The 27,835-nt window shown below is 37.7% G+C and overlaps 1 protein-coding gene across 4 annotated transcripts; it reads right to left on the bottom strand.

The window, feature by feature from the left end:
* Positions 1–1,647: 1,647 nt before the first annotated feature.
* On the bottom strand, positions 1,648–27,311 carry LOC104599563 (Protein phosphatase 2C family protein). 4 transcript variants are annotated; one of them, XM_010262161.3, is made up of 9 exons: positions 26,910–27,311; positions 17,936–18,078; positions 17,552–17,650; positions 17,287–17,445; positions 16,291–16,377; positions 15,420–15,511; positions 9,175–9,246; positions 2,149–2,273; positions 1,648–1,842 (listed from the first exon to the last, which is right to left on the bottom strand). In XM_010262161.3, the coding sequence occupies exons 1-9, from the start codon at positions 26,960–26,962 to the stop codon at positions 1,797–1,799; spliced, it is 876 nt and encodes a 291-aa protein (XP_010260463.1). In that variant the 5' UTR covers positions 26,963–27,311; the 3' UTR covers positions 1,648–1,796. The 4 variants fall into 4 exon arrangements, with proteins under 4 accessions (XP_010260463.1, XP_010260464.1, XP_010260466.1 ...); XM_010262162.3 differs by having other exon boundaries at positions 1,648–2,026; XM_010262164.3 differs by having other exon boundaries at positions 2,145–2,273.
* Between the last annotated feature and the right edge of the window lie 524 nt (positions 27,312–27,835).

The following is a 27,835-nucleotide window of genomic DNA, read 5'->3' on the forward strand; positions in this document are numbered from 1 at the left end:
GAGTACCACCAGTGGCCAAGTGGGAGCACATGTCGTTGCTATCATTCTTTCGCCACTGCTAGTTAATCGTCTTCACTGCTGCAAGAATAACCAGTATTCAAGTTTAATGCTTCACCGCTGCAAGATAACCTGCGTTCAAGCTCAACATCTTAGCCAAGCCAAGTGTTCTAGGTTCTATTCACCTTTTCAAGGTTACAAACATTCAAGCTCTATTATTTTCTTCATTATTCCTTCGTTTGTTTCATTAGGATGTATTGATCTCCTTATTCCTTTGTTATGTTACCTTAATTTTTATTAATTGGTTTTATACATAAGACCAAGGTTCAAAGTATCGACATCGCGTATCAGCATGCATCGGTGTTTTTTTTGTTTTATTTATTTTTTTTTAAAACTGGTTCAGAGGGGTCGATTTAAGTCCCGAATACCCTTGGCATGATACATATCGGCCGATACGGGCTAATACTTTAAACCTTGAATAAGACTTAATTTTTATAATTACTAATATTTTTAATTGCTCCAATAATTTTTATTAACTTACCATTGATAATTAGCTTTAAAATTAAGAATTTTAATGTTTTACAAGTATTTTTAATTTTCATGAATTTCTCTTATGATTTTTATTAATTAGTACAGATAATATTATTTTGTATTAGTCATGGTTCAATTGTATTTTTTAAATTATTTATATTGCTTAAAATATTGTATTTTTAAATTATATGTGAAATGGGATGAATCAAAAACACGGTGTGAACTGAACTACACCAGACCTTGTAGAACACCTATGCGGGTGTTGTGTGGTTCAGTCCATCCATTTTGTGTGAAGTGCAAAACAACTAGGGCTGCAAGTCAGGCAGGGTTAGGTTGGGTTGAGGCCAACCCTAACCCAACCCTAAGTTTTAAACCCTCAACCCTAACCCTAACTCTAACTAAATTCCTTCAACCCTAACCTACCCCAACCCAATCCGAAGTCAACTTCGGGTTGGGCTGGACTCGGGTGTGCCCAACCCAACCTTCTTCCCATCCCTTAAAATCTCATAAAACTTCTTAATCTCAAATCTTAATTCAACTTTCACTACATATATTAATCCTACATTTTATTAGTATTTGTTTGTTGATGTTTTTATTGGTTTTTAAGTACAAAAAAAATTCAGAAAAAAGTGTTTAAAATGACTAATTTTATTATGAGTTATGACTTGTAATAGATTTTTTATGAGCTAATGAATGAAATATTCAAAAAACATAAAATATGTTATTAAGGTTTTAGACTTTTAGTATTTCCAATTAGAATTAAGTGAAATGATTATCTTAAAAGAAATAAATGATAATATGTGGTGGAGGCTATACAACTACCATGCATCTAAACAAATCAATGTATGATATATCATATAAAACATATATTTATAATATGGGTTGGGTTTGAGCCAACCCGGCCTAAGTTGCAGCCTTAAAAACAACTCTTCGGCTAAGGCATGGTATGAATGAAAAAACTCCACCCAATTTATCCTCCACTCTATAAAACACCCCTATAATCTCCAGTTAGAACTCCATGTAAGCACAACGATTAAACATTAAAGTATGGAAAACACCAAAAGAACCTCTTCACCTGACCTCAAAAAGAACCTTTGTCACATGATATCATTTGCTTAATTTTGAATACCATAACCAGATTTTTTATTATTTTTTTGGTAGAGAATAATATAACAAGACCAAACATAATAAAGGGGTAATTCCGGCCTACTTGACGTCAAATACATTTACACCCACTCAACATTGCCTGCTTTGACGGGATGCAGATATCAAACCTTTCCGATTCCCATTTCAACAAAGGCAGGAATGGATAATCTGAAAAATACATTAATGCTGCATTATTAATAATCAGTGGAAGGAAGCAGAACTAGCAACTTGAAATATCAATTGTTGAGCATTCATTTTCATTGGCAACCATGTTGTAGGGTCAAATGAATGGCAAATATGTGTTAACTGGAAGTCCTCTTCTTGCTCAGACCCTTACGGAAATCCTTAAAACCTGAGAATTGGCAAAAAAGGGTACTTCCAATGAAAAGAAAAATTCCATATTATGTTGATGTAAAATTCATCTTATGTGAAACCAGGAAAAATTAGGGGAGGGGAATCTGTAATCTTACTTACAAATCATGAAATCGAACTACAACACAGGTGATATTGTCAGAGCTCCCTCGGGCATAGGCTTCTTCTATGAGTTTTCTTGATGCTACTTCAGCATCTGATATGCCTTGTACTATGGCCACAGCATCCTGTATGCAGAAAATATGGTAATGTAAGAAGCTTAGATTCAAAAAGTCTTTTATGCAGCATATAGTTTTAGAATCCATGAACAAAGAAACCAAAGATTTAACAAAATCAAAATTAAATAAAATTGAAAAACAAGATTCTTCTTTACTTCAATTACATTCAACATTCAGAAAGGAAAGCAGATGCAATATCTGAAATGCCAACTCAATCTCAAATAAATGCCTATAAAATGATACATACGCTAAGAGACAAATATTATTTACTCCAATAAGATAAGTCATAACTGAACTCCTAGACTGTAATATGGCCTCTGGAACATGTTGAGTCCCGAGAAAAGAGTCAACAGTGTCAATAACTCAAATGTCAAATGTCAACTCAATGTCCATTAAATATATATTTATATTATTTGTACTCCAATAGGAGGTTACAGTTACAGATCTTAGCCTCTCTAGCCTACATCATTAACAAATTCGCAATCAAACTTCACAATCCAGAAACCCAACATGTGTAACTCAATGAACAAGACACAACATATGGACCTTTCTAAATGTGCAACTTCCTTCAAGTGACTTCTCTATAGACAAAGAACTTCCATACCCCCAGCCAAATTAATTCATCAGCACATCGACTGTTATCCCATCCCCCCAAAAAATAATTGACTGTTATCCCATCCCCCAGCCAAATTAAAGCAAACGCAAGTTAAAAGAATCTGAAAAGAAATACTTGCTCCAATACCCTTAAGAAATATGTCATATTGGTCCTTGATGAAATCCCTGTTAGGGAAACTCTTTTCCCTTTCTTGCTGAGCCCTCCAATCTGCCAACTCAATAGAAAAAAGATGCATGTTCCAGCAAAACAGCTCTTCCACATGAATGTCTCTAGAATTATGTACCATACTTCTGAAGTGATTGGGGAGTGTAGAAAAAGATGGCTTGTAGTCTCCACAACTAAGAAATAGGCCATAATTGACATTCTCCATGGCACCCCTGCTTAACAAAATAGGGGTGTCAATTGGACTGGATTTGGTCCAACCCGATATTCCCATCCTGTCCAATATATCCATTACAGATGGACCAGATCCAATCCAATCCGATGAGTATTTTGGACCATTTTGGACCAGTCCAATCCAATGTCTAGACCGTCCAATCTGTCCAAATTGGTTATAATTGGATTGGTTCCAACCCAAACCTGGTCCATTGACACCTGTATTCTTATCTTCTATCAATGGACCAGATATTGGTTCAAACAACCCAAATCCAAAATAAATCCATTACAGATGGACCAGATCCAATCCAATCCGATGAATACTTGGGACCATTTTGGACCGGTCCAATTCAATATCTAGACCTTCCAATCTGTACAAATCGGTTAATAATAGGATTGGTTCCAACCCAAACCTGGTCCATTGACACATGTATTCTTATATTCCCTCAATGGACCAGATATTGATTCAAACCGATCCAATCCAAAGTAAATCCATTATGGATGGACTAGGTCCAATCCAATCCAATAAATACTTTGGACCATTAAGTCTGGACTGGTCCAATTCAAATATGTCTTATTGGTCTGTCCAATCCATCCAAATTGGTTTTGATTTGGACGGGTCCAATCCAAAACCAGTCCATTGACACCCCTACTTAACTTATTGTCAATAGTTAATAAGCATCTTTTCGTGGGTTGCAGTCCACAAGGTGGAAATCTTTTAGCACATTACTCATGTTTATTAATTCCATTTTTTAATTCACTTCAATAAGCATTACCAAAAAAACGAGAGAAAGAAACTACTACCCCCGTTCTCACACCATCTAATACTCCCCTTCAAGCTGGAGTACATAGGTCATGAGCAAACAACAGAGCTCTATATACCTTCAACTAGAGGGTCTCATACTACCATGATCACCACTTTGTATTCACTCATGGTGACCAGACCAAAGTCAAGAAAGGATATGAAGGAACTTTCTCAAATCTGAACTCTTCAATGGGGAAAAAATCACATCTAAAATGAGAAGGTAGTAATCTCAAATCTGAACTCTATGTCCCTAATATCTCTTCTCAAACCCAAGTTCCAAGCAAACCCAGAGGTTGAGTTAAAAGGTACAAGGAAAGTGGATACCGGTTCATTCTTAAGGGTAGAGATAGCAAAGAGAACCGGAAATTGGTCTTTTAAAGGAGAATCCCCAACCCAAACATGTTCCCATAATTTATTGAGATTGCCCAAGTGCAAATCATACTTGATCCAGGGAGAGAACAAAGGCAGAATCATAGTTTTCAAGGCACCAAGGCAAGGCTAGGCGACTGGGGGGCGCCTTGTCACCTAGTCGCCTGGGCGGGCACCTAGGCATCACCTAGGTGATGGATTTTTTATGTTAAAAACATAGATCCTAGGGTAGTTCCCTAGGTACCATAACCATATTTCTTTAATAATTATTCATGATTTTCATAAGAAAAGTATAAATTTCATATTAAAGTATAGAAAATCAACATATTCGTGAGAAGAAAAGGAAGAAGGAAAATAAAATTCAAAAAAAATATAGGGGCTGAACCCTTATTTTTGTTATAGGAAAAGAAGAAAATAAAAAGTATTGGTAGTAATGGTAGTAGTAGTATAAAATTTTAAGTTCTTCCTTACTTATTGGTTCAGGTTTTTAAGTCTTTGAGGGTTCAATACAGCATTTAGCAATGTTTGTGTTGATTAAACCCTAAATAAATAAGAAAATAATAAAAAGAAATTAGTATATAAACACACAAAATGATTACTTTAGTTTAATAATGTCTATTTTTTAATTTTATATAATCTAAAAAAAGAATGAATAAAATAGTATTTTATAGTAGGAAGTAGAAAACTGCTAGGCGATTAGGCGAGGCGAGCCTCAAAGGGCGCCTTGTCGCCTAGGTGTCGCCTTGACAACTATGGGCAGAATAGCTTGATTAGACAAAATTTTAAGATCTTCCTTATTGATTCAGGTGTTGAAGTCTTTGAGGGTTCAATACATAAGTTAGCAATGTTTGTGTTGATTAAACCCTAACAAATAGGAAAATAATAAAAAGAAATTAGTATATAAATACTTAAAATGAATATTTTAGTTTAATAATGTCTATTTTATAACTATAATCTCAAAAAATTAAAAATATAAAAGTATTTTATGACACAACAGACAAAACTGCTTGGAGGTTAGGCGCGGCGAGCTTCCAAGAGTGCCTTGTCGCCTTGACAACTATGTTCAATAATACATTATACATCTTGAGTGAACCCTAACAAATAAGAAAAATAATAAAAACTAGTATTTTAACTCAAAACTAAATAATTTTTTGAGAAAAAGATAAATTTTATTGCAGAAAGGAAGGGTAAGGATGTACAACATTAGCAAGGTTGTCTACACACTATTATCTCTCAGAATGGTCTTTGGAGATTTGATGTTTTCTTAAATGAAATCAAAGAGATCTCAACAAGAGTTTTTTGTAGTATCACCACAAATCAAACTGAAGAACTTAGTTTAATAATGTATTTTAATATTATAATTTCAATAAGCTAAGAATTTAAAAGTATGCAAGAGCACCCTATAAAAGGGGTGTAGAATCTTGTGATCCTGACACCCCACTCGTTGTTACTTGTATGTGAGCAAATAAAAGGAATTACAACAATTATAATACCCCTACCACCTATAAGATAAAGAAAAACAATAAGAATAATAGTAAAACAGCAACAAAAATAAATAACATTGGACCACATAATTAATCTATTGTATCTCTACACTCCCCCTCAAATTGGGAATAGATATTGGCCATTCCCAACTTGCGTACATCTTTTTATAACTTGACTTTAGTGATTAATTTAGTGAAGAGATCAGCAAGCTGCATGTCAGAGACAATATATGACAGACACTTGTTGAGAGGCAACTCTCTCTAATAAAATGTCAATCCACCTAATACGTTTTGTTCTACTATGCTGTATTGGATTATGGGTAATATTAATGGTGGTTTAGTTTACCACATTACAACATCAAAGGCCTTTCAAACTCAATGCCTAACTCTTCAAGCAAAGATCCTAGCCATAACACCTTAACTACACTATGATCCATAGACCTATACTCCACTTCAGTACTTGGAATGGGCAGCAACATTTTGTTTCTTACTCCTCCATGACTTAAGATTCCTTCCAACTAGCATCAATGTACACCTTTATCTTAATGTGACTATTATTCTTAAAAAACATACCTCGTTTAGGGCATCTCTTCAAGTAGGAAAGGAACCTCTCAATAGCAAGCATATGGGTGGTCCTAGGGGAATGCATGTATTGACTAACAATGCTGACAACATAGGAAATGCCAGGACATGTCAAATAAAGATAAAGGAGCTTCCCTACCAACCATTGGTATACTTTGTCTTCAAGAGACTCACCTCCGTTTGCACTTATCTTATGATTTAGCTTAATAGGTGTCTTCGCAAGTTTAACTCCCAAATTCCCAATTTCCTCTAGAAAGGCCCTGGCTTTCTTTGAGAAATGAAAATGCTAATGTTGTTTAAATTGGGCCACTTCAATTTCCAAGAAATACATAGATGACCTAAGTCTTTCACTTCAAATTCCATATTAAGTAGCTGGTTAAGAGAACCAACCTCACCAGTACCATTGTCAGTCACCACAATGTCATCAACATACGGTCCAAGTCAAGTCTAAACCTGTCAAACCATGCTCTTGGAGGTTTCTTTAGACCCATATAGAGCTTTCTTTAACCAAAATGAAAATGGAAATGAATCATGGAAACTATCACTTGTACTCCATATGGTGCTGGTAGTGTTCACTAAAGAATATGTTGATTCTAGTAAAATTGTCATTACCCATGGAAATGGAAATATCAGGAAACTTAGGAACATTTTAAACAACGGAATCATGTGGAAAAATGGGGGATGTTCATAGAATATGATGTGGTAGAATGAATGCTCACAGAATGCGATATGGTGGATGTTGAAACGAAGAGAACTCATGGAATGATAAAAGCATGCCCACCAAATGGGCAAAATGTACACATGGAATGAGCAAAGTACACCTACAAACTATGCAAAGTGAACATGGCAAATAGAATTAGAGGGTCATCATGAAATCACTAGATCCAATGATCAACCTTTTTGAAAGGCGCACGCCTGGTCTAAGGTTTCGAGGTGTACGCCTTTTTAAAATTCTATGCTTTTTTGCTTTTTTTGAATCTAGTGGTTAGGCTAGGGGCTTCGCTTGCTCACTAAAGCTCCAAGAACCCCCTATTTGCTAATGTTGTTCATTCATTCATTCTAATAAAATATCTTCTTAAAAGGAAATTAAAGTTATAAAACCATTATTTTTTATGTGAGAATTAAGAATTTATGACCCTAACATGGATTTGTTTGGGCTTGCCTTGAGGGGAGTAGTACTAAGGCAGCTCGTAGAATCAAGGATGCAATATGTTTTACATTACATTAGCTACTAAAAGTAATGCAATTGAGGAAAAAAGGAGAACGTGGGTTTTACATACTTGAAAATGCTTTATATGTTTGATTTTATTTTTAAATTTTCATTTGAATACGCTTTACATGTTATGTTTATGTATATTTTAATTTTAGATAATAGGTTTCATAAAACATTTATTTTAAAACTTAAGTTTATGTTTTTTATTAATATTATGTTTAATATTTTTTATTTTTTGCATTTTTTTACCTTCTTTTTATTTTTAGCTTTTTTTTTGCACCTTGCCTTGTGCCTCGAGCGCAAATTGCCCCTTCGCTTTTTTGTGCCTTGTGCTTTTAAAACACGACCAATGATCCATAGTATGGTCCAAATTAGTTTTCCAAGAGTCCTAAAGGCAGTAAGAGAATTTACAATGGTACTAGTATCAAAGAAGGGATTTGAGCAATACCTTGAAGAAATTTCACAAAAATGAAAGAAAATTAGGGAAGGAGATAAAGGGGAAAGGGAGATTAATGGTGTTGCCACCAAAAGAAAGAAGATTCCTCAATGAAAGTTGCAGAAAAACAAACTTCATTCAAAACGTTATTCTTGACTAACTTCAGTAATAATTTATAGAGAGACAAGAAACACTAAACTACTTGCTACCTAATAACATAACATAGTACAAAAAAGGGGTAATCATTTCTAGCCCAGCCTGCAATGTGTGTTTTATTTTATTTATACTATATATTAATATATAGTATTTTATATTATATAAAATATAAATGAGTTTTATACATATATTATATGTTATAATAATATAAAACATTATATATATATATAATATGTTTTAATTTAATGTCACAGGCCCAAAGCCCAGCCCAGCCCATGATCACCCCTGGTACAAAACATAATCTATCACATTCTTAGATATCCCCATCTTGCATCTTCATTATTGGGCTTGCTATAGTGAACATCAACCAAGAGCCCTAGGTCTTGAAAGTTTGACACAGTAGTAGTAAGGAGCCTTGTGGACATGGGCCTATGGATTGCATTAAGATCCACTCATGCTGCATCAAAAGTTGAACTGAATGACCAAGTGTTGCAAAGGAAACAAGCACATTATAAGCATCTTAGCAATGACAGGAAAAAAAAAAAGGAAACTATTACAAAAGATAAATATAAAAATTGTTACATGTCCAACAAGACTCCAGATCTACAACCCACAAGACACTACAACCAGACATTGAGAACATTGCCCATGAATGATAACACAAGTATGGGAGACGTCCCCAATATGCAACTACAGTGTATTGTGGGTAGGTATGGATAGCATATTAGCATTCTTGTGAGTAGCAGACCCAAGATTGTCCAACAGTAGTTTAGGTTTTGGAAACAATTGAATCTTGCCATCAAAACATTCTCATAGCACCAGGAGTTAAACTGCAGAACGCTTTGTAGAGGCTACTACACAAGTTATTTCTTACCTTATTTGATACAACATTCCAAAGTCCATCACTTGCAATAATCAGAAACTCAACACCATCAATTTCCTCCTCCTAAGCATTTAAAATGGGAACATAAGTAGCAACACCAAGAAGCTGATAAGTAATCTACCCAAAAGAATAGGATGAAGAAAAGAAGAAACTGACAAGTGAAGGTGTTAGAATGAAGCTTTTTACCATATTCCTATATTAGTCATTTACATGAGCAAAAAGTTGGAAGCAAATAAACATGTAAGTACCAAATTTTATGTGCGGTAAATCATTCATAACAATGTAGATAGATTTAAAAATTAAGTAGAAATCATAGTTGTGGCATCATTTATTGGAGATTTCTCCCTGCCAATGTTTATCAATTAGGAAGCCTCACACTAGGTTCATCATTTCTCCTCTCCTTTATTTTGGTCATGGTCGAGGTGTCTAATGGTACGTTGGAGACCAGGATTCAAAAGAAATGACTTTTCTTTGTTTTTTATAAGCACTTTTTATAAGTAAAAAGAAAATCCATTAATGAAACTAAAAGTACATCCTTGATAGGTGCTAAGTCATCACCTAAAAACAGAAACAGAACAATAAGAAATATAATTTCAAGTCTCCATCTCATGGATTTGCAACCCCACCACCTCCAAAATCTCCTAGAACTTCTCCCACAGGATGAGATGCCACATGCAATATCAAGGCCAAAACTATGGCAGATTGCCTATGGCCGACCTAGAATGACCATCTTCCACTCCTTGCCATCATAGATTCCTCAATTCCTTACTAATGCCGCTCTTCTACCATTTCAAAAACCTCCTAGCACTCCAGGAAATCAGCCTCATTTTTATCTATTCCTCTTATTTTCCCTTGCAACTTTCTGCTACCAACCCTTTCACTCTTCTTCAACCCAATCATTTTCCATCTCTTCTCCTTACTCCCATTCCTCTCCTCCCTCCCTAATTGTTTTTTTTTTCTTATTCTTTTCTTCCCTTCTGCTTCTTTCAAACTGCTTTATGGCTTTTTTTTTATAATTAAACTGCTCTATTGCTTTCCTAACCACCCTATCCCCTCCCAAAAAGAACAAGCCAAGTGACTTACCCACTTCCATCTCTCTCTCCACCAGCTTCTCAATCTCCACCCTCTTCTCCCCTCTTTTTTTTTTCCTTTGGGGTTCCCCCTCCTCAATGTTTTGGAATGGTAGAATACTGATGTATTTCATTCTATTGCCAATCGGCCTATTTATACAGTAAGCTGCTGCAATAAATAGAAAGAAAAGAAAATAGAAAGTAGAAAAATAGAAAGAAAAGAAAATAGAAAGTACAAGAATAGAAAGAAAAACTTTCTAAATCAATCCTTCCACAATCCTAGGAATATATACAAATCTATTTTTACACAACTACCAAATATAGATCTGCACCAGTAACCCCACGTTTTCCAACACTCAATGTCCACCTCCACCACATTCCCCTCTTTTAAATCCACTCTCAAGCTTTCTGGGAGGTTTGAGTACAAGAGAATCCACTTTGCACATAAACATGCCAAAGGTTTGGTATGTAACCAGTCCACCCTTCCCAAACAAAATTTCAGTGTGGCAAGTTTCTACTGACAACATCCAAAACAAGACCATGTTTTGCAGCTTCCATTATATCTAATTCTTGTTGCCTTTATGTTGAATAAATGAATTAGGAATCTTAGTTGCTTTTTTCTGTTGATGGTTTGTTGGCTAAGGCCTTGTGCTCTTTTATTGCTTGGTTCTTTTTAATTTCTTTTCTTTTATATCAGGGCTGCCTTATTTTGTGTACATTTATTATATTGTGGATGTTCTTTCTTTTTAGAGAAAAGGTAAGGTAAATTTCATTAAAAGAAAAAAAAGGGCCCCTGTACAAAGAGGTTCTTACATGTATATCCATTTAGGGTCCTACTAAAAAGTTCACTCTCAAAAAAGCAGCAGAAAAAGTGTCATCTTTAAATACATTTTGTAATCACTCCATTAATCACTCTTTCTTCGGATGCTGATTTCTGTTCAAATAATCTACTGTTCCTCTCATGCCAAATAGCCCACAGCACTGCTAGTGGGATGACTGACCAACAGCATTTACCTTTCTTGGACATACCCAAAACCTGTTTTTCTTCACAAAGTGCTCTCACTAAACTCAAGAAGCACCAATTTAGATTTAAGGCTTTGTGGAATTGGTGCCAAACGGTTGCACTGAAGCTGCAAATAAACAAGTGGTTAGAAGTTTCAGTCTCCTTGCAGCACAAAGGGCATACCAAATCTGAAATGTTGAAGCCCTACTTCGTCAACATTTCTTTAGTTAGATATTTTTCCCAAAGTGCTACCCAAGCAAATAACTTCATTTTTGACAGAGCAGTGCAGATCACCAAATAGCCTTGGTTAGAAAATTCAGTCTGAAATCACCTACTATTCCTTTGTAAAGCAATTTAACAGAAAATTCACCTGACTATGCCCATTTCCAGTGTCTAGAATATTAGGATTGCAAATTAAGTTGCTGATTCTGGAGTAGAGCTAGAAATTCAATCACCATTTCCATCTCCCAATCATTGAATCTCCTTCTAAAAGAAAGCAGTCCATGTAATTCTGTCTTCTTCCAATGTGTAAGACTCTGCAAATGAGGCCTGCTTGTTTTTTGCCACATTATACAAGATAGGAAACATGTCTTTTAGTGGTCTGTTGTCACAGTAAGGATCCAGCCAGAATTTGGCCTTGTTACCAATCCCAACTTTTAGACTGATTTCTTTCATATATTGTGAAAAAGTTTTGGAGATGCCTCTCCAAACACCATATCCATAGGGCAACTTTTAGACTGATCCCTACCAAGCTTCTTCTTTGCCACCTTTAAGTAGAGGTGTAAATCGGGTTGTGCCCCCTGCGGCTCGACATGGCGACATGTGGCTATGTCGGGCACGGCACAATGGGTTGGGTCATGCCAGGCTTGGGTTTCCAAGCCCATGGGCCGGCACAAAATGGCACGACCGAGCGGACCATGCCACCCGCGGCCCCACGGCCTGCCAAAAGCACTGGCCACCCACAAGCCGTAGCATGCCGGCCCAGCACAGCCCGATTTACGCCTCTACCTTTAAGGCACGCTTGTCTTTCCCAACTTTGAGAAGTTCAGCAATTCTCTTCTCTTAAGGTGCAAACCAACTACTTCCCTGATCAGGTTCCTCACAAAGTGTACACTCTTACTTGTTTTTCCTTTTCTGTCAGATGGGCATAGAGCCAATTCTTTGTTACAGTATGACCCTTATTCAACCCTACAAAAAGGCCGCTCTTTGGCTGTTGTGGAGCCACCGCCTGCTCCTTTTGACCTGATCAGGTGAAGATCATTCAGCAAATCCCCAATATGAAACTGTGAAAGAAAAGAAGAGGCCGCAGAAGAAACTACATTGAAGACCTTGTTCCCAAGTCACCAAATGATATTGTGAGTCTTTCCAACCCATTAACATAAAATCCCTTATTTTTCTCAATTTTTTATGCCAGTTCTGAAGGAATTGGGTACATGGCCATATGATAAGCCGTGAGGCTTGCCAACACACTCTTGATCAGGGTCACCTTGTCTTTCTTCAAAAAAGGAAAAAAGAAAGGTCTTTTGATGGGAGGCTTCCAACCTTAACAACCCAACACATCAGCTAGCTCCTGCATGTTAGTGATTTCTCCAACTGCTATCATTTCACTTTTGGCCAAATTAACTTTTAAACCTGAAATCACCTCAAACCAGAATAGTAAGTACATTAAGTTGAGCACCTGATCCAATGACGCATTGCAAAAAAGAGTTTGTCGTTTGCAAACTGTAGAAGTGCAACCTTTATACCGTGTTGCTAACATCAAAACCCTCCAAAATTCCTAGGTCAGTTGCTCTTGTTGTCATTTTAGCAAGGCCCTCCACGATGAGAAATAACAATGGTAATAATGGGTCATCTTGTCTCAATTTTGAAATTCCCTTTCACCGGATCATTAATCAAAACTGAGAGTCGTGGATTTATAACACAAACTTTCATCCAGTTACTCCATTTTAGTCCAAAATGCATCCTTATCACCATATAATCTAGAAAAGCCCAGTTCGCACAATCATAGGCTTTCTCTATATCAATTTTACACACCAAACCACTCTTCCCATTTTTCCTTCTTGTGTCAATGAGTTCATTTGCAATAAGAACTCTATCATGTATGTGTTTGTTATGAATGAAAGCTCCTTGGTACAGACAAATGATTGAATCCATTACATTCCTTACATAGTTGTCAAGGTGACGCCTAGGTGGGCACCTAGGCGACAAGGTGCCCTTGGAGGCTCGCCTCGCCCAGTCGCCAAGCTGTTTTGTGCACTGGGTTATAAAATACTTTTATATTTTTAATTTTTTGACATTATAATTATAAAATAGACATTATTAAACTAGAATATTCATTTTATGTGTTTATATACTAATTTCTTTTTATTATTTTCTTATTTTGTTAGGGTTTAATCAACGCAAACATTGCTAACTGCTGTGTTGAACCCATGGTTCAAACTATCAATACACCTCTATTGGCAGAGGTGTATTGGTACTTACGACGATACTCCCCCTATTTTTTTTTATTTCTTTGGTTTTCAATTTCATTTTTAAATATATATTATTTAAAAAATGGGTCCCCGAAAACACCTGTAAACAGGTATCAGGACCCCAAAGATACACAATACAATACACCCGATACAGGGTGTATCATATCGAAACTTTGATCATTGATTGAACCCTCAAAAATTTCAAAACCTGAACCAATAAGCAAGGGAAGAACTTAAAATTTTGTCTAATCAACACACTTTCTTCTTCCACATCTTCTTCTTCTTCTTCCACCTTTTCTTTTCTTCTTTCCTATAACAAAAGTAGGGGTTCAGCCCCTATATTTTTTGAATTTTCTTTCTTTGTTCTTTTTATTCTCATAAAATGTTGATTTTCTAGACTTAAACATTAAATTTATACTTCTCTTATGAAAATTGTGAATAATTATTAAGGAAAGATGGTTATGGAACCTAGGGAACTACCCTAAGATATATGGTTATGGAACCTAGGCGCCTGCCTAGGCAACTAGGCGACAAGGCGCCTCCCTATCGCCTAGCCTCACCTTGGCGCCTTGAAAACTATGATCCCTTAGCGTTCAAGCCAAGATTTTCACCAAAATCTTGTACACATTTCCAATCAAGCTGATAGGCCACAAATCCTTCATCTCTACAGAACAATTCTTTTTTAGGATCAGCGAGATAAAAGTTGCATTTTAAGCTTCTTTCCAAGGCAACCGAATTATGAAAATCCCCCCGACACTTTGAACAAGTCATGCTTGATGATATCACAATGTTTCTTGTAAAACATGATGGTAAAACCATCGGGTCCTAGGGCCTTTTCCTCTTCCATCTCATTTATTGCTTGCTTCACCTCTTCCTTCAAGAAGGGTTCTTCTATCTCTGCTGTCGGTTGCTCAGTTAGCATTTCAAATCGTAACCCATCTAGACTTGGCCTTATTTTGTATGGCTTACTATATAACTGCTCATAAAATTTCACAATGACATCCTCTATTTCTTTCTCTTGTTCCACCAAACACCCTTCACTCTCCAGTTTTTAATGGTATTAGCTCTTCGCCTTGCATTGACCGCTTTGTCAAAAAAAAGCCATATTATTGTCTCCAACCTTCTGCCATGTAGCCTTGTGGTGCTGGACCTTTGTCTATTCTTAACATTCTTTCTTCTAATACAAATTTTGCTTTACAAAGCAAGACAGTGGGAGACAAAAAATAAAATAAAAAAATCAACCCAAGGAGCCATTTGACAAAAAAAAAAGCTGAAGTGGCTGAACTGAAAACTTATAGTTTTCTCTATCAGTGAATAAGTTTCTAAGGAGGTCATATGCTCCTTAATGGCAAAAGCTGAAGTTGGGTAGATTATCATACCCTTGGATGCTTTATCATTTTACTATTTTATCCACCAAAGGAAAAGGCAACAAGTCATTCATATCAGCAATTTCAGTCGTTATCAAATGGCACCTAAGGATTATCCTAACTATTTGGGACATCTACAGCATCCTGCACCTAGAGCATATCAATACCTTAGTGTGATGTCAAAAACAAGTCAAGATTCATGCATGGGCTTGGATAATGTTACTTATTCCTGCCTGATGCAAACCCTTCTTCATAAGGCTTAGAACCAAGGTGTGCAAGAAAATAGTCCAGAATTTGCAGAATAAGGAACAAGTTTGAAACCTACCTGAATTTCTGGCTCAGCAACCACATATGGCTTAAGTAGTTTGTCTCCAAAAGCACGAGACACTGCAAGAATACCACCAACCCGCCATGTACCTGGTAAAACTCAGAGTTACTTGAGAAGATTGTAGTGTAGAAGATGCTAACTAAAAGCTAAAGTATGTAGGAAGGTATTGATCCAAAAAAAAAAAAGTATATAGGAAGGCACCAGCTGGCTCAGCTAGTAAAATCAGTGGATGTAGCTCCAACTGACCTAGGATCAAATCCCTGTCTTACCCAAGTTTTCCTTTTAATAGAAAAAAAGAATACAATATATGGATATAAGTATGTTATCATGTGAAGGTTGATCAAAACTGTGGTGAATTGATCTTGTGAATCTGAAACCATTTGAAAATCAATCAGAAGCTAATGGATTCCCAGACGCAGTTCAGCTATACTTGTGAGAAACAATCCAGATTGTATCACTTCCTCTCCTCTCTTGGTCTATGTGGAGTTAGGGACCATAAAACACACTAATTGTATATCCATACCCTTTATTCAAAGCATTATTGGATAGTCAAACACTCATTTGTGCACTGATTCATCATCAGCATGCAGAAACTTGATCAAGAGGGATTCAGCAAATTTGATCAAGCAGAAATATTCAAGTCACATGGTTAGAGTAGGATTCTTTGCATCACATAATATTTGATCTGCAACAAACTCAAAGCACACTAACATAATTCAGAAACCTGGAAGACAATCGCCAACTATATCAATATACCAAATGGCAACATGTGCCCACGCATCACACACTCAGGAGGGGGTGGGAGAGAGGGGGAGAGAAAGAGAGAGAGAGAGAGAGAGAGAGAGAGAGAGAGAGAGAGAGAGATTACCAGACCATATAATGAACCCTCCAGCTTTTTCAATCCTTTGACGCTCATCAGATCTATCAGGTTTATGATCAATTGACAATGGAACAGCTGCAGTTGAACACTGCCATTAATACCCAAAAAGTGAAAAGAGAAGTTTTTTGTTGTAGAATTTTTTGATAGGCTTTGTTGTAGATTCATATATTGATAATAAATCCATAACCTATCAGGTTTATGAATTCATCAGATCTATCAGGTTTATGATCAATTGACAATGGAACAGCTGCAGTTGAACACTATCATTAATACCCAAAAAGTGAAGAGAAGTTTTTTGTTGTAGAATTTTTTGATAGGCTTTGTTGTAGATTCATATATTGATAATAAATCCATAACCTACAAATTTCTGCTTATCCAATAAAATACGGCCCTGTTTGGCGCGTCTTTCCGCACGGTCTTTCAGCTGCTTATAAGCCGGGAAGACCGAAGATCGGTTTAATCCTGTTTGGCACGCGGAAGATCTTGCCGCCAAAAAGACACGGGAAGCCCATTTTGGGCTGATTTTGGGAAGCTCCAAATGAAGCTTCCCGCGTCTTCCGCATTTTAATCTCGTGCGGAAAGACCCAAAACGACGCACGGAAAGATGCGCGTCTTCAGGCTGCCCAGATCTTATGTCAAAAGCTCAATGTGTCTATTGACTGTCAGAGCTACGAGAAGATCTTCTCAAAAAGACTTGTCAAACAGGCCCTACATAAGCAACAATATTATAGTATTATAGTCTTAAACCCATTAAAGAAGACAGAAGAATAAAAATATCCAAAAAAAACTTCACATTACTTTGGAATAAAACATGATGCTCTCGCCTTAGACATCTAGAAGATTGAATCATATTTCAAAGATACTTTAATTAGCAATGGTTTTGCAATCCTTTCTTTTTATCTATATAATAGCAGATTTTCTGCATATTACCCTAATACTTCCCAATCTCACGTCATAGTCATCTTCATGGAGAAGGCAGACAACCTGAACCAGCCATACAAGCAACCACTCTGGAATCTCCCACATTTGCAACAAGCAACCGATCCCCCAGTAGTAGAGCAGTTGTTGCAGTTGAACCAGAGTCTTTCTGATGGCCTTTTTCTTCATTGAGATAATCAATATCTGTTTGCCTAAATGATTCAACTGCAAGGAAGAATTTACCCAATGTCAAAAAATCCGCAAGGCACAACAAGGATAAAAAATCAGGTAGTCAATAAACATAATAGCACTAAATAAAGAATCCACAGACCAATAGCAGATTTTGTATCTTTGATAAAATCAGGATGGCTGCTCAGATTCTTGAAGAGATTGTTCTTGAGATATTCTGCAGTTCTGGAACCTCCATGACCTAAATTGTTAGCAGACCAAGAAAAATCAGCAAACAAGAATTACAGTAATCAAGGATAAAGATTGAAGATTCTGAATCCCTAGTAAATCCATTGCAACAACTAAAATGACATAGACCATACTAGCAAAGTAAGGCACTGTATAGGAATAGTGGTAGCAATTCCCCTAGCAGAAAAACAACCAGAATGATATCTACATTTTGTTATTATTACACAGCTTGTTCTTGATAGAAATTTCCAAAAGCAATCACTATGTAGGGTGCGTCAAATTAAAAGAAAAGGAATACCATCAAAAACACCAAAAAATGCAACCATCTGACCATCGACCTCTGATATACTTGTCTCATAGAAATCCTCCATTGATGCCCTTTTACCCTTAAAACTGGAATACCCATAGCTGAACCTTCCATTTCGGCTACCAGTAAGAAAGCTACAAACAAAAATGAAATAATTTAGTTGCCCATGTAACTAGTACCATTTGCAAGAACTTGTTTTTTTTTCAGGTAAGGAAAAATATTATTAAAATGAAAAAGAATATTACAAGAAGAATGACCGGTAGTCACCCAAAAGAAGAAAAGTAAAAAAAGGAAAACAACAAACCAACACCACTCACTTACACCTCCAACTTCTACTGAAAAAAAAAACACTACCAACCAAATTTACCAACTATTTTAAATAAAAAAAAAAAAAGACCCCCTCCAGACATCAGCACCAACAGACTTACAGCCTCGAACCACTCCCCAAAACTCCAATCACTCATCTCCACCAAGAATTTGAACAATCGCCTTCTTTATTTTTCTTCTGAGATATCTTTGTTTTCTTCACCTTCCTGATAGGACCTAACCCAAACAAACCCCCTCTTAACCTTTCAAAGTCTTTTGAAACGTATACCTCTTGGTGCTTCTTCTGGATCCTGTTGCATCTCCCAGGCTTGACATTCTGTTTAAAACATTTCTGGCCCTTACAGCTCTCACTTATCCTTTCTAATTCCTGAACAGCATTCTTTTCAAAAGTCTGAGATCATTTATATTTAAGTATGATCTCATTGTACATGCTGTACATTTTGCATCAATGTCAAAAATAAGGAGACTACGTCTCTTCTTAGAGGAATGTTCTACTACAGCCACTATAGAACAAACTGAACCAACAAGCATAGCAGTCCACAAGATAATTTAGAGCAAAACTAGGGGAAAATATGCCAAGAGGGTGAGGTTGTTTCCATCGCCGGAAGCACGAATTGTTCTTGAGTTCATAGACTAGAATAAGTGGGAGCAGTGGAAGAGGATGTAGAGTTGGGATCCATTCCCATCAAGCTACCACAGCCAAAAAGTTAAAGGGATAACATCAGACAAAAATGGAGAAGAGAGACACAGGTAGGCTCGCGAACGTGGCGAAATGGAGAAGAGAGACACAGGTAGAAACAAAAAGATTCATACTTGAAGAAGCCAGAAGTCAAGGAAGACAGTCGTTAAAGCCTAGAGAGGAGAGGAAAGCCACCATCTTTTTGCTTGAAAATGCTGTGTCGTGGATGAAGGGTTTTGTTGATGGCGCTTCTTTTTCAGTAAAACAGCAAGGATGGAAAAGCTCTTTGAGTGTTTCAGGGAAAAGGTATCAGAGTACTCTTCGATGGAACAGGAAGGGGTGATACATAACAAGTGAAGAGTTTTTCAATGGAAACAAAAAGCAAATGGTCTGTCTGCCGGAGGGCAAGGAGGGAGAAGGATGGAGAGCAGTTTCGGAAATACTTCAACACTACCTGGCTAATATGGAAATGACAGGTCTGGAGAAGGAAGATAGCAAGGTGTGTATGAAAGACCAGTGTAATAAGGAGAAAAAGCAGAAGTTAGAAGTGCCTGAAAGTGCCTCGGGCTTTGTCAACGACCAGCACAAGGGACTAGAGAATGAAAGGATTGCAACCCAGGATAAATCTCTGAGGTTGTTAATGGAGATTGAAAAGAGGGATTGGGAGAAAAGGTATACAATTACAGCAAAAGAAAAAAGAAAACACTGGAGGTCAGTACTGGATGCAGTGGTGGGAAAGCTCCAGATCAAAAGTAAAGCCGCCTTATTACCATTCAGTGACAATAGGGTGGTTGTTAACATAAATGGAGAAACAGTGGAGGTGGCAACAGTGGAAACAGAGGAGGGACTGGTGCTGTTTGAAAGGTGGGCGATGAACTGTAACGAGAAGAAAATAGAAGGCCTGTCTGCAATAGTTCAGCTGGTAGGGTTGCCTTTTAACTTGTGAAACGAGGAGAGTATTGCCAAGATAGCTACAGCAGTAGGGGGAAGACTGGAAAGTTTCAGCTTTGAAAATCTTGCAGTGGTGACTGCCAAAATCTCCGGTGTTAAGCCAGAATCCATTCCAAGGTCTTGCGACTTGCTTGTAGAAGGGCGATGGCAGAAAATTTGGCTAGCTACAGAAGCTGAAGTGTCGTTGTGGTTGGAATGCTCCAAGGTTGAAGATGAAGCTGAGCTGGCTTGGTGGTTCTCACATGGCAATAAAGGAGAGGTGGCAAAGGCAAGTGAAATCCTTGATAAAATTGCTAAGGTGAACATTCTAAAGGGAGTCAAGCTGCAGGAGTTCTAAAAAAATAAATATTTTCAAATTATAAGGGTTTAAAGAGCAGCCTAGGACCTTCTTGGAGGCAGTTAAGTTGGGTGCTCGATCAGACCCAGGGTGGGGACCACAAAAAGCTACTGAAGAAAGTATTTTTAATAAAACCAAACCAAATTTGGGCCAGGTTGAAAGGAAGCTTGGGCCGACAATGTGCAAAAACGGCACAGGGGTCAATTTGTGCCCAAGGCGCAAGGCGCGCCTTTTTGAAGCAAGGTGCAAAAATAAAAAGAAAATGCTAAAATGTCAAAAAAAGGAAAAAATCAAAATAATGCACAAAAATAAAAAATATAAATAAAAATATAAACATTAAATTTTAAAATAAATGTTTTAAAAAACCTATTATCTAAAATTAAAATACATAAACATAACATGTAAAGCATATTCAAATGTGAATTAAAAATAAAATCAAACATATAAAACATTGTCAAGCATGTAAAACCCGCGATCTCTTTTTTTCCTCAATTGCATTACTTAAAGTAGCTAATGTAATGTCAAACATATTACATTCCTGATTCTACGAGCCGCCTTTGTGCCATGCCCCTCAAGGCAAGCCCAAACAAGTCCATGTTAGGGTCCTAAATTCTTAGTTCTCACACAAAAAATAATGATTTTATAATTTTAATTGCTTTTTGAGAAGATATTTTAGTAGGATAAATGAATGAACAACATTACCAAATAGGGGCTCGGAGCTTCGGTGAGCGAGCGAATCCAAAGTTTATCAGAGAATGTTCAGAAGAGAGACATAGTGGATGAAGGGTGGCTAGATGTTGAAGATTCCAAAGACGATGACTATAAGTCGGATGCAGAATCTCTGATTGGCAGCGTGAAAAGTCTAGCCGAAACAGAACAGATAGGGGAGACGTTCCACATATCCGAGTTGTTTGGAGTAGAAGAAGCTTGCAAAAGTCACACATCTATCAAACTATACAACAGCTGTAGGGACCTCAATGGGGGCTGAGAATATTTTGGGTGTTGGGAAGAAATTCTAATACCTAATCAAAGAAAATCACTTCCCAACAAAAGCCAAAGATAGGAAGCGAATAAGGTTCTGGTGGAAACTCATCAGACGCTAAACAAGGATGTGCCAATGAGGGATCAGCAACAGAGTACCGGAAGCAGGTCGCTAATGATACCAACCATTGGCTCTCCCTCATAGAGTTACCATTTCAATGGAAATCGGTACTCCGATGTCTTCCTCCAAAGGAAAGGAAACTGTTGCCCCTTCTGTGCCTCTCCAAGGTATGCATGCTTGTGATTTCGGTTTTTTATACTAATCTCTGTTCTGTGTCTATAGCCATTGCTCTTGATTCTCAAGCCTTCCCACAACCGTCAACTCTATGTGACAAAGAGAATTTGACAAATAGGAAGTCAGGAGGGATTTCTGAAGAGGAAAAGGGTAAAAGAATTTGGGGACTGATTGAGAACTTTCTGGAGGAGTTGAAAAGAGAGGAGCTAGGTAAAGGGAAGTTGCAAAACAATGGAATTTCTACTAAGACCTTAGAACCTAACCCAAGGGAGGACAAAATGGTGGGAGTGTTAGGGGAGTTTAGAGACATCAATAAAGAGGACTCTGTGGCTGAATTTGTAGGCAAGCTTGGTTGTAAAATTAAAGACCCTAATGATTTGAAAACTTATTTAGGAAGGAAAAAGGAAGAAGGCAAGATAAGAAAGCGGAGGCTGAGTGAGGCTGAAAGATAGAGACTGGATGTGGAAGGAGACAAGGAATTCCGCAAGAGGAAGGGAAGGAAGAGAGGGAACAGGTAGGGGAAAGGGAAGTGTCTAAGGAGTAGAAGAGATAAAGATTGGAGATAAGTTGGTTAGTTGGAATGTTAGAGGCTTGGGAAGTGCTAGAAAGAGAGACTTAATTAAGGAATCTTTGAGGAAAGTAAACCCTGATATAGATCTCATCCAGGAAACAAAATTGTCAGTGTTTGATGATAGTTTCTTTTCTTATGAATATGTTTGATGATAGTTGGGCAAGAAGTATTTGGAAAGCGAGAGGTATAAGCTAGGCTATGACTCCATCATGGGGATCATCAGGTGGAATAGTGACTCTTTGGAAAAATGATTTGTTGCAAGGTGTGGAAGAATTGATAGGAAAGTTTACAGTGTCGGTCAAATTTAGGCAATTGAATGATGGGTTTGAGTGTGTCCTAACAAACATTTATGGTCCAAACCGATATAGGGAGAGGAATGAAGTGTGGGATGAATTGGGGATATCAAAGGACTAAGGGAAGGACCATGGTGTATTGGGGGGGGATTTCAATGTGATTAGGTTTGTTGAGGAAACCAATAAAGAAAGGTCAAGAGTCACCACTAGCATGAGGAAATTCAATGACTTCATAAATTCTATGGGTCTCAAAGAGTTTCCTATACTCCACAATAAATTCACGTGGTCCAACCTACAGGTTAACCCAATTTGCTCAAAACTTGATAGATTCCTATTCACAGTAGACTGGTAGGACCATTAGGGTGATTTGGTGTCAAAGGCTTTGCCTAGAATTACTTCCGATCATTGGCCTATTTCCATGTCAAAGGAGGAAAGCAAATAGGTGATAAATCAGATTGAAACCTTGGACGCCAAAGAAGGGGAGGGCACTTTTGGGGAAGATGATAAAGAGCAAAGATGGTCTCTGAGGAAAAAAACTAGAGGATATCCTGTTTAAAGAAGAGATAAGTTGGAGGCAAAAGTCTAGGCATAAATGGGTAAAGGAAGGGGATAGAAACACAAAATTCTTCCAAGCCTTAGCAAGTGGTAGAAGAAGGAAAAGTTTTATTTCGAAGCTTGAGGTGGATGGAGTCTCAATCACTCAACAAAGTGAAATTGCTAGAGCTTTTGTGGATCACTTTAAATCTATCTTTAGAAGACCTTTAATGGGAAGGGTGAGATTGGAGGGGCTAGAGTGGCCGAGGTTAACAGAAGAACACAAGGCATGGTTGGAGAAGGAATTTGATTTGGAAGAAATAAAGGAGGCAGTTTTCTCAATGGATAGAGCCAAAGCACCTGGGCCAAATGGTTTCACCATGGCATTCTATCAAGATTGTTTTGAAAGATGATTTATTGAGGGTCTTCAATAAATTCTTTAGAAGAGGGATAATAAATCCTGGACTGAACTCTACATTTACTGCTTTGGTCCCAAAGAAGTTAGAGGCGAAACATCCAAAGGATTTCAGACCCATTAGCTTGGTTAATAGTTTGTATAAAATCATTGCTAAGGTGTTGTCTCAAAGAATAAGATTTGTGCTTCCTTCTATCGCCTCTCCAAATCAAGGAGCTTTTGTTAACGACAGACAAATTATCGATCAGATTTTGATAGCAAATGAGAGTGTTGAGGATTACAAAAGGAACAGAAAAAAGGGTATAGTCTGTAAACTTGACTTGGAGAAGGCCTATGATTTGGTGGACTGGTCTTTCTTGGAGGATGTGATGGAAAACTTTGGTTTGGGGGAGAAATGGCGAAAATGGATTAGGGGATGTTTGAAGACTTGTCACTATTCAATCTTGTTGAATGGAACTATAGTTGATCACTTCCCAGCATTGAGAGGGATTAGGTAGGGTGACCCTCTTTCCCCCTTTCTTTTTACCTTGGTAGCCAATGTCCTAGGGAGACCACTCCAAAAAGTAGATTCTAGAGGGTTGGTAAAAGGATGGAGAGTGGGAAGGGATAGTGTGCCTGTCACACACTTGCAATTTGCTAATGACAATTTTATTCTTTAAAGGAGATGATCTTAGCTGGTGGGAAATATGAAAGGGAAAGAGTTGTGTGGTCAGAGTGAATATGGATGAAAAGGAAATGTCAAACTGTGCAGCTATCTTGGGTTGTGAAATATCAAATTGGCCCATGAGTTACTTGAGCCTCCCCTTGGGAGACAATCTAAGAAATGTAAACTTTTGGAACCCAGTGGTGGACAAAGTAACAAAGAGATTAGCATCATGGAAGAGGAATTACCTATCCTTGGGTTGGAGGATAACCTTAATCAAATCAACCTTGGCCAATTTACCTGTTTACTTCTTATCAATGTTCAAAATTCTAGTTAGGGTTTCCAAGAGCCTAGAAAAGACAATTAGGGACTTATTGTGGGAGCCCGGGGAGGAAAGAAAAGATCACAAGGTTAATTAGGATATTGTAACCAAAAGTATGAACTCTGGAGGTCTAGGAATTGGTAATATTCATAAAAGAAGATAAGTGTGTTTGTCTTCCTATTGTAAATCTTCTTTTGATGTTAATGAAAGTGTTATTGATCAAAAAAAAAAAAAGAAATGCGGCTTTGTTAGGTAAGTGGTTGTGGAGATTACCAATAGAAAAGGAGAGGTTGTGGGCCAAGGTGATTGTAAGTATACATGGGTTGACGGTTGAAGGCTGGGATGCGGGAGTATTAGCTCGAGCGACTAGTGACTTTCCATGGAAATCTATAATGCCATCCTTCCTTCACTCCTTCCTCTTATCCGATATAATCTTTGTTCTAGAAATTTGGTAAAAATTTTGGGAACACCTATGGGTGGGGGATTTTTCTTTGAAAGACCGTTTCTCCTCTCTCTTTGCCTTATCTGATTACAAAAATGAACCAGTTTCCACCTTCCTCTCATCCCCCATTGAGGGTTTTGAGCTTACGTGGGATTTGGGCTTTATAAGGGCACCAGGGACTCAGATCTAAACAGTCTTTTGTCTCTTCTTCATTTATTACAAGGCATTTGCTTGGACCTTTCAAAGTTGGATTCATGTATTTGGACTCCCTCCCCTTCTAGGCTTTTTTCTTGTGCCTCCTTTTTCTAAGTTTTAACTCTAGATTCTAATAATGTCGAGCAAACATTTCCAGTTAAGGAAGTTTGGGGTAAACTGATTTTCCTCCTAGAATTGGGGCTTTTTGTTGGGAAGCCTATTTGAGAAGGATTAACACTGGCGATCTCCTTCAAAGAAAGAAGCCTTTTTGGTGCTTATCTCCTAATTGGTGTGTTCTTTGTAAAGCTGATGGTGAGTCCTGCTATCATTTATTAGTTTCTTGTTCTTTTGTGTCTTCTATTTGGGAATGGTTTTTCTCTTTGTATGGTTGCAGATGGACTCCCCCACCAAATGTTCAAGGTCTCTTTGGCTCTGTTGTTGGCAGTTGGACAAAGAAGAGGGGAAAGGTGTTATGGAGAAGTACAAGGGCAGCAGTCTGTTGGACAGTTTGGGAGGAAAGGAGTAACAGAATTTTTAACGACAAGGAAAGGTCTAAAGGGGCACTAATTGAACTAATCACCACAAGGGTGCTGCAATGGGTAAAATCTTTGAAGCTATTTGAAGATGTATCCACAACAGCTTTGCTGAATAATTGGAAGGAAGTGGCTTGGTCAGCTCCCAAGAAAAATGTTCTTCATCCAACTGTTCCAACTCCTGGGTTCTTAAAGCTAAACTTTGAGCAGCAACAAAGGAAACCCTAGCCCTTCAGGCATTGGAGGGGTCTTTAGGAATGAGGAGGGTGAGATTATTGCTATGTTCTCAGGTCCAATTGGGGAAGGAGAGTCTCTCTGAGCTGAAGTTCTAGCTGTTCTAGAAGGTGTCAAAAAGGCGAAGGAGCTCAACTTAAGGAGGTTAATTATAGAGGGAGACTCAAAACTGGTAATAGATTGGTTGCAGAAAGAGGAAAGCAGAATGTAGAATTACCTAAATGAGAAGAGAATCTTCGAATGGTGGACCCGAGACATGACAGTGATGCTTCAATGGGAAAAGTGGTGTGCTAATTCATTTGCAGATGCACTAGCTAAACAAGGGGTGGGAAGAAATCAATTGTTCTAGGCTTACATGTAATCTTTATATTTTAATTTTAGGGGAGTAAGAGAGTTTATCTCCCCTGCCTTGTACCTATCTTTTATCATTAATGAATTGATTCTGTTACTGATAAAAATAAATAAATAAATAAAAACTAGGGTAAAATACTAGTAACCAATCAGACCTATTCGTAATGATACTGGTTCCCTCCAAAATGGAAATCATTTTGAAACAATTTCACTTTGTCACCATGTGCCTTATTCTCATGGCAATGAATTTGGTCTTCAAATAGCCCATCAAATTTACCTTCTTCATATAGAAAATGGTGCTTGACAAGATATTAATGGTTGATCACCTAACATATAAAGAGAAATGGGCATACCAGACAGATGTTTGCCATATAAAACTCAAGGTGAATTGGTTTCTCATCTCTCATTTCATTTCTATTTCTCAATGAACGTGCAGCATATCAGACATGCAGCATGGTGATCGTGGGGGATATGAACGACTGGTCTGTTGGCAGTAAAGGATTTCAGGAAGGGAGGTCACAAAGAATAATCCAAAACTGCAATAGAGTATCATCTAATCCAGGTTACCATAAATGGACATATTTGGGATGATAACAACAGAAATATTTGCGAACTTGAACAAAGAAACTGAAGTACCAATAAAGAAAACGACCAATGGAACCATCTCAACAGCAATAGAGGACGACCCACCAAGGCAGATCATTCCACAAAAATAAAAACAAAACAAAAAACAACTTTGGTATTGTATTAATAAAAAAAGAAGAAAGACACAAAGACGGACCTGAACAAAAATCAACCTTTGAAATTGAATGAATAAGAAACCAAATGAGGGGAGAAAGCAAATACACAAAGACGGACGGACCTGATTCCACCGCCGCTGTAGACGGGGTTAGGATTCTTGGAGCTGAACATCATGTGAGATAAGGGTGACGCCGGTGGTGCTGCTCTTGCCGGCCCTTCTTGTGGTTGCAGCTCGTCATCCCCGAAAGGGGGAGCGGCAGAAACGAGAGGGAATCAGGGAAAATAGAGGATTTTGACGGGAAGAAAATTCCGCCCTTCCCCTCGATCGCGTCTCGCGTCAGTCAGGCGGCGAACAGCCGAACAGGATCCTTGCATTAAAAAACCCCTGGGCCCTCGTTTCTCGTTCCACTAAATCTTGGGCCTTGGGCCTGGGACAGAGGACTTCAACGAGTCCGAGGCTGCTCTGCTCGCCGCATGCCCTCGACTTTAAAGAATAGAGCCTCCAATCCCTCGGGCTTAATTCGGAAAGAGTACAAATACATACAAATTAATGCAAAATGCAATATTTTGGACGGTATATATTTGTATTTGTACTCCTTACAAACTAATGGGGTGTTGATGACCGCACCTTATGGTAAAAAATGATCCACACTACACTACAGTCCCCGGTTATTATGAATTATGGATTGGATTAATGCACATTTACAGTAGTGTTTTGTAGGCATGGTGTGGATCGGTCTACACCACACTTTTTTATTCCATGCATTTCATATACATTTATAAATGATCTATACTAACGTTTTAAAAAATGACCCAGAAACAAACCATTCTGGCCACTGGTTTCCAGGTCGATGGTCCGACCGTCTAGTTCGAACGGACGGCCCGCTCTGACAAACAAATTAAAAAATAAATAATTAAAAATAAAAAAATGCTCAAAAACCTTGAACGAGTCGATAGTTCGACCGCCCAGGTCAATGGTTTATTGACCTTTTCAACGGCTTTTGGCCAAAAACTAGATTTGGGGTAAAATGAAACCACTTGCCTAAA

Source organism: Nelumbo nucifera, chromosome 1, assembly GCF_055504915.1.
Source record: "Nelumbo nucifera cultivar China Antique chromosome 1, China Antique-T2T, whole genome shotgun sequence".
Lineage (NCBI taxonomy): Eukaryota > Viridiplantae > Streptophyta > Magnoliopsida > Proteales > Nelumbonaceae > Nelumbo > Nelumbo nucifera.

Bases quoted from the DNA above. Each gene is read 5' to 3' on its own strand.
- LOC104599563 (XM_010262161.3), bottom strand. From the start codon at position 26,962: ATGATGTTCAGCTCCAAGAATCCTAACCCCGTCTACAGCGGCGGTGGA. The intron at 16,378-17,286 runs GTTGTCTGCCTT...GTTCAACTGCAG, and splicing joins TGCTTGTATGGCTGGTTCAG to CTGTTCCATTGTCAATTGAT. The intron at 1,843-2,148 runs GTAAGTAAGATT...TGTATTTTTCAG, and splicing joins GTAGTTCGATTTCATGATTT to ATTATCCATTCCTGCCTTTG.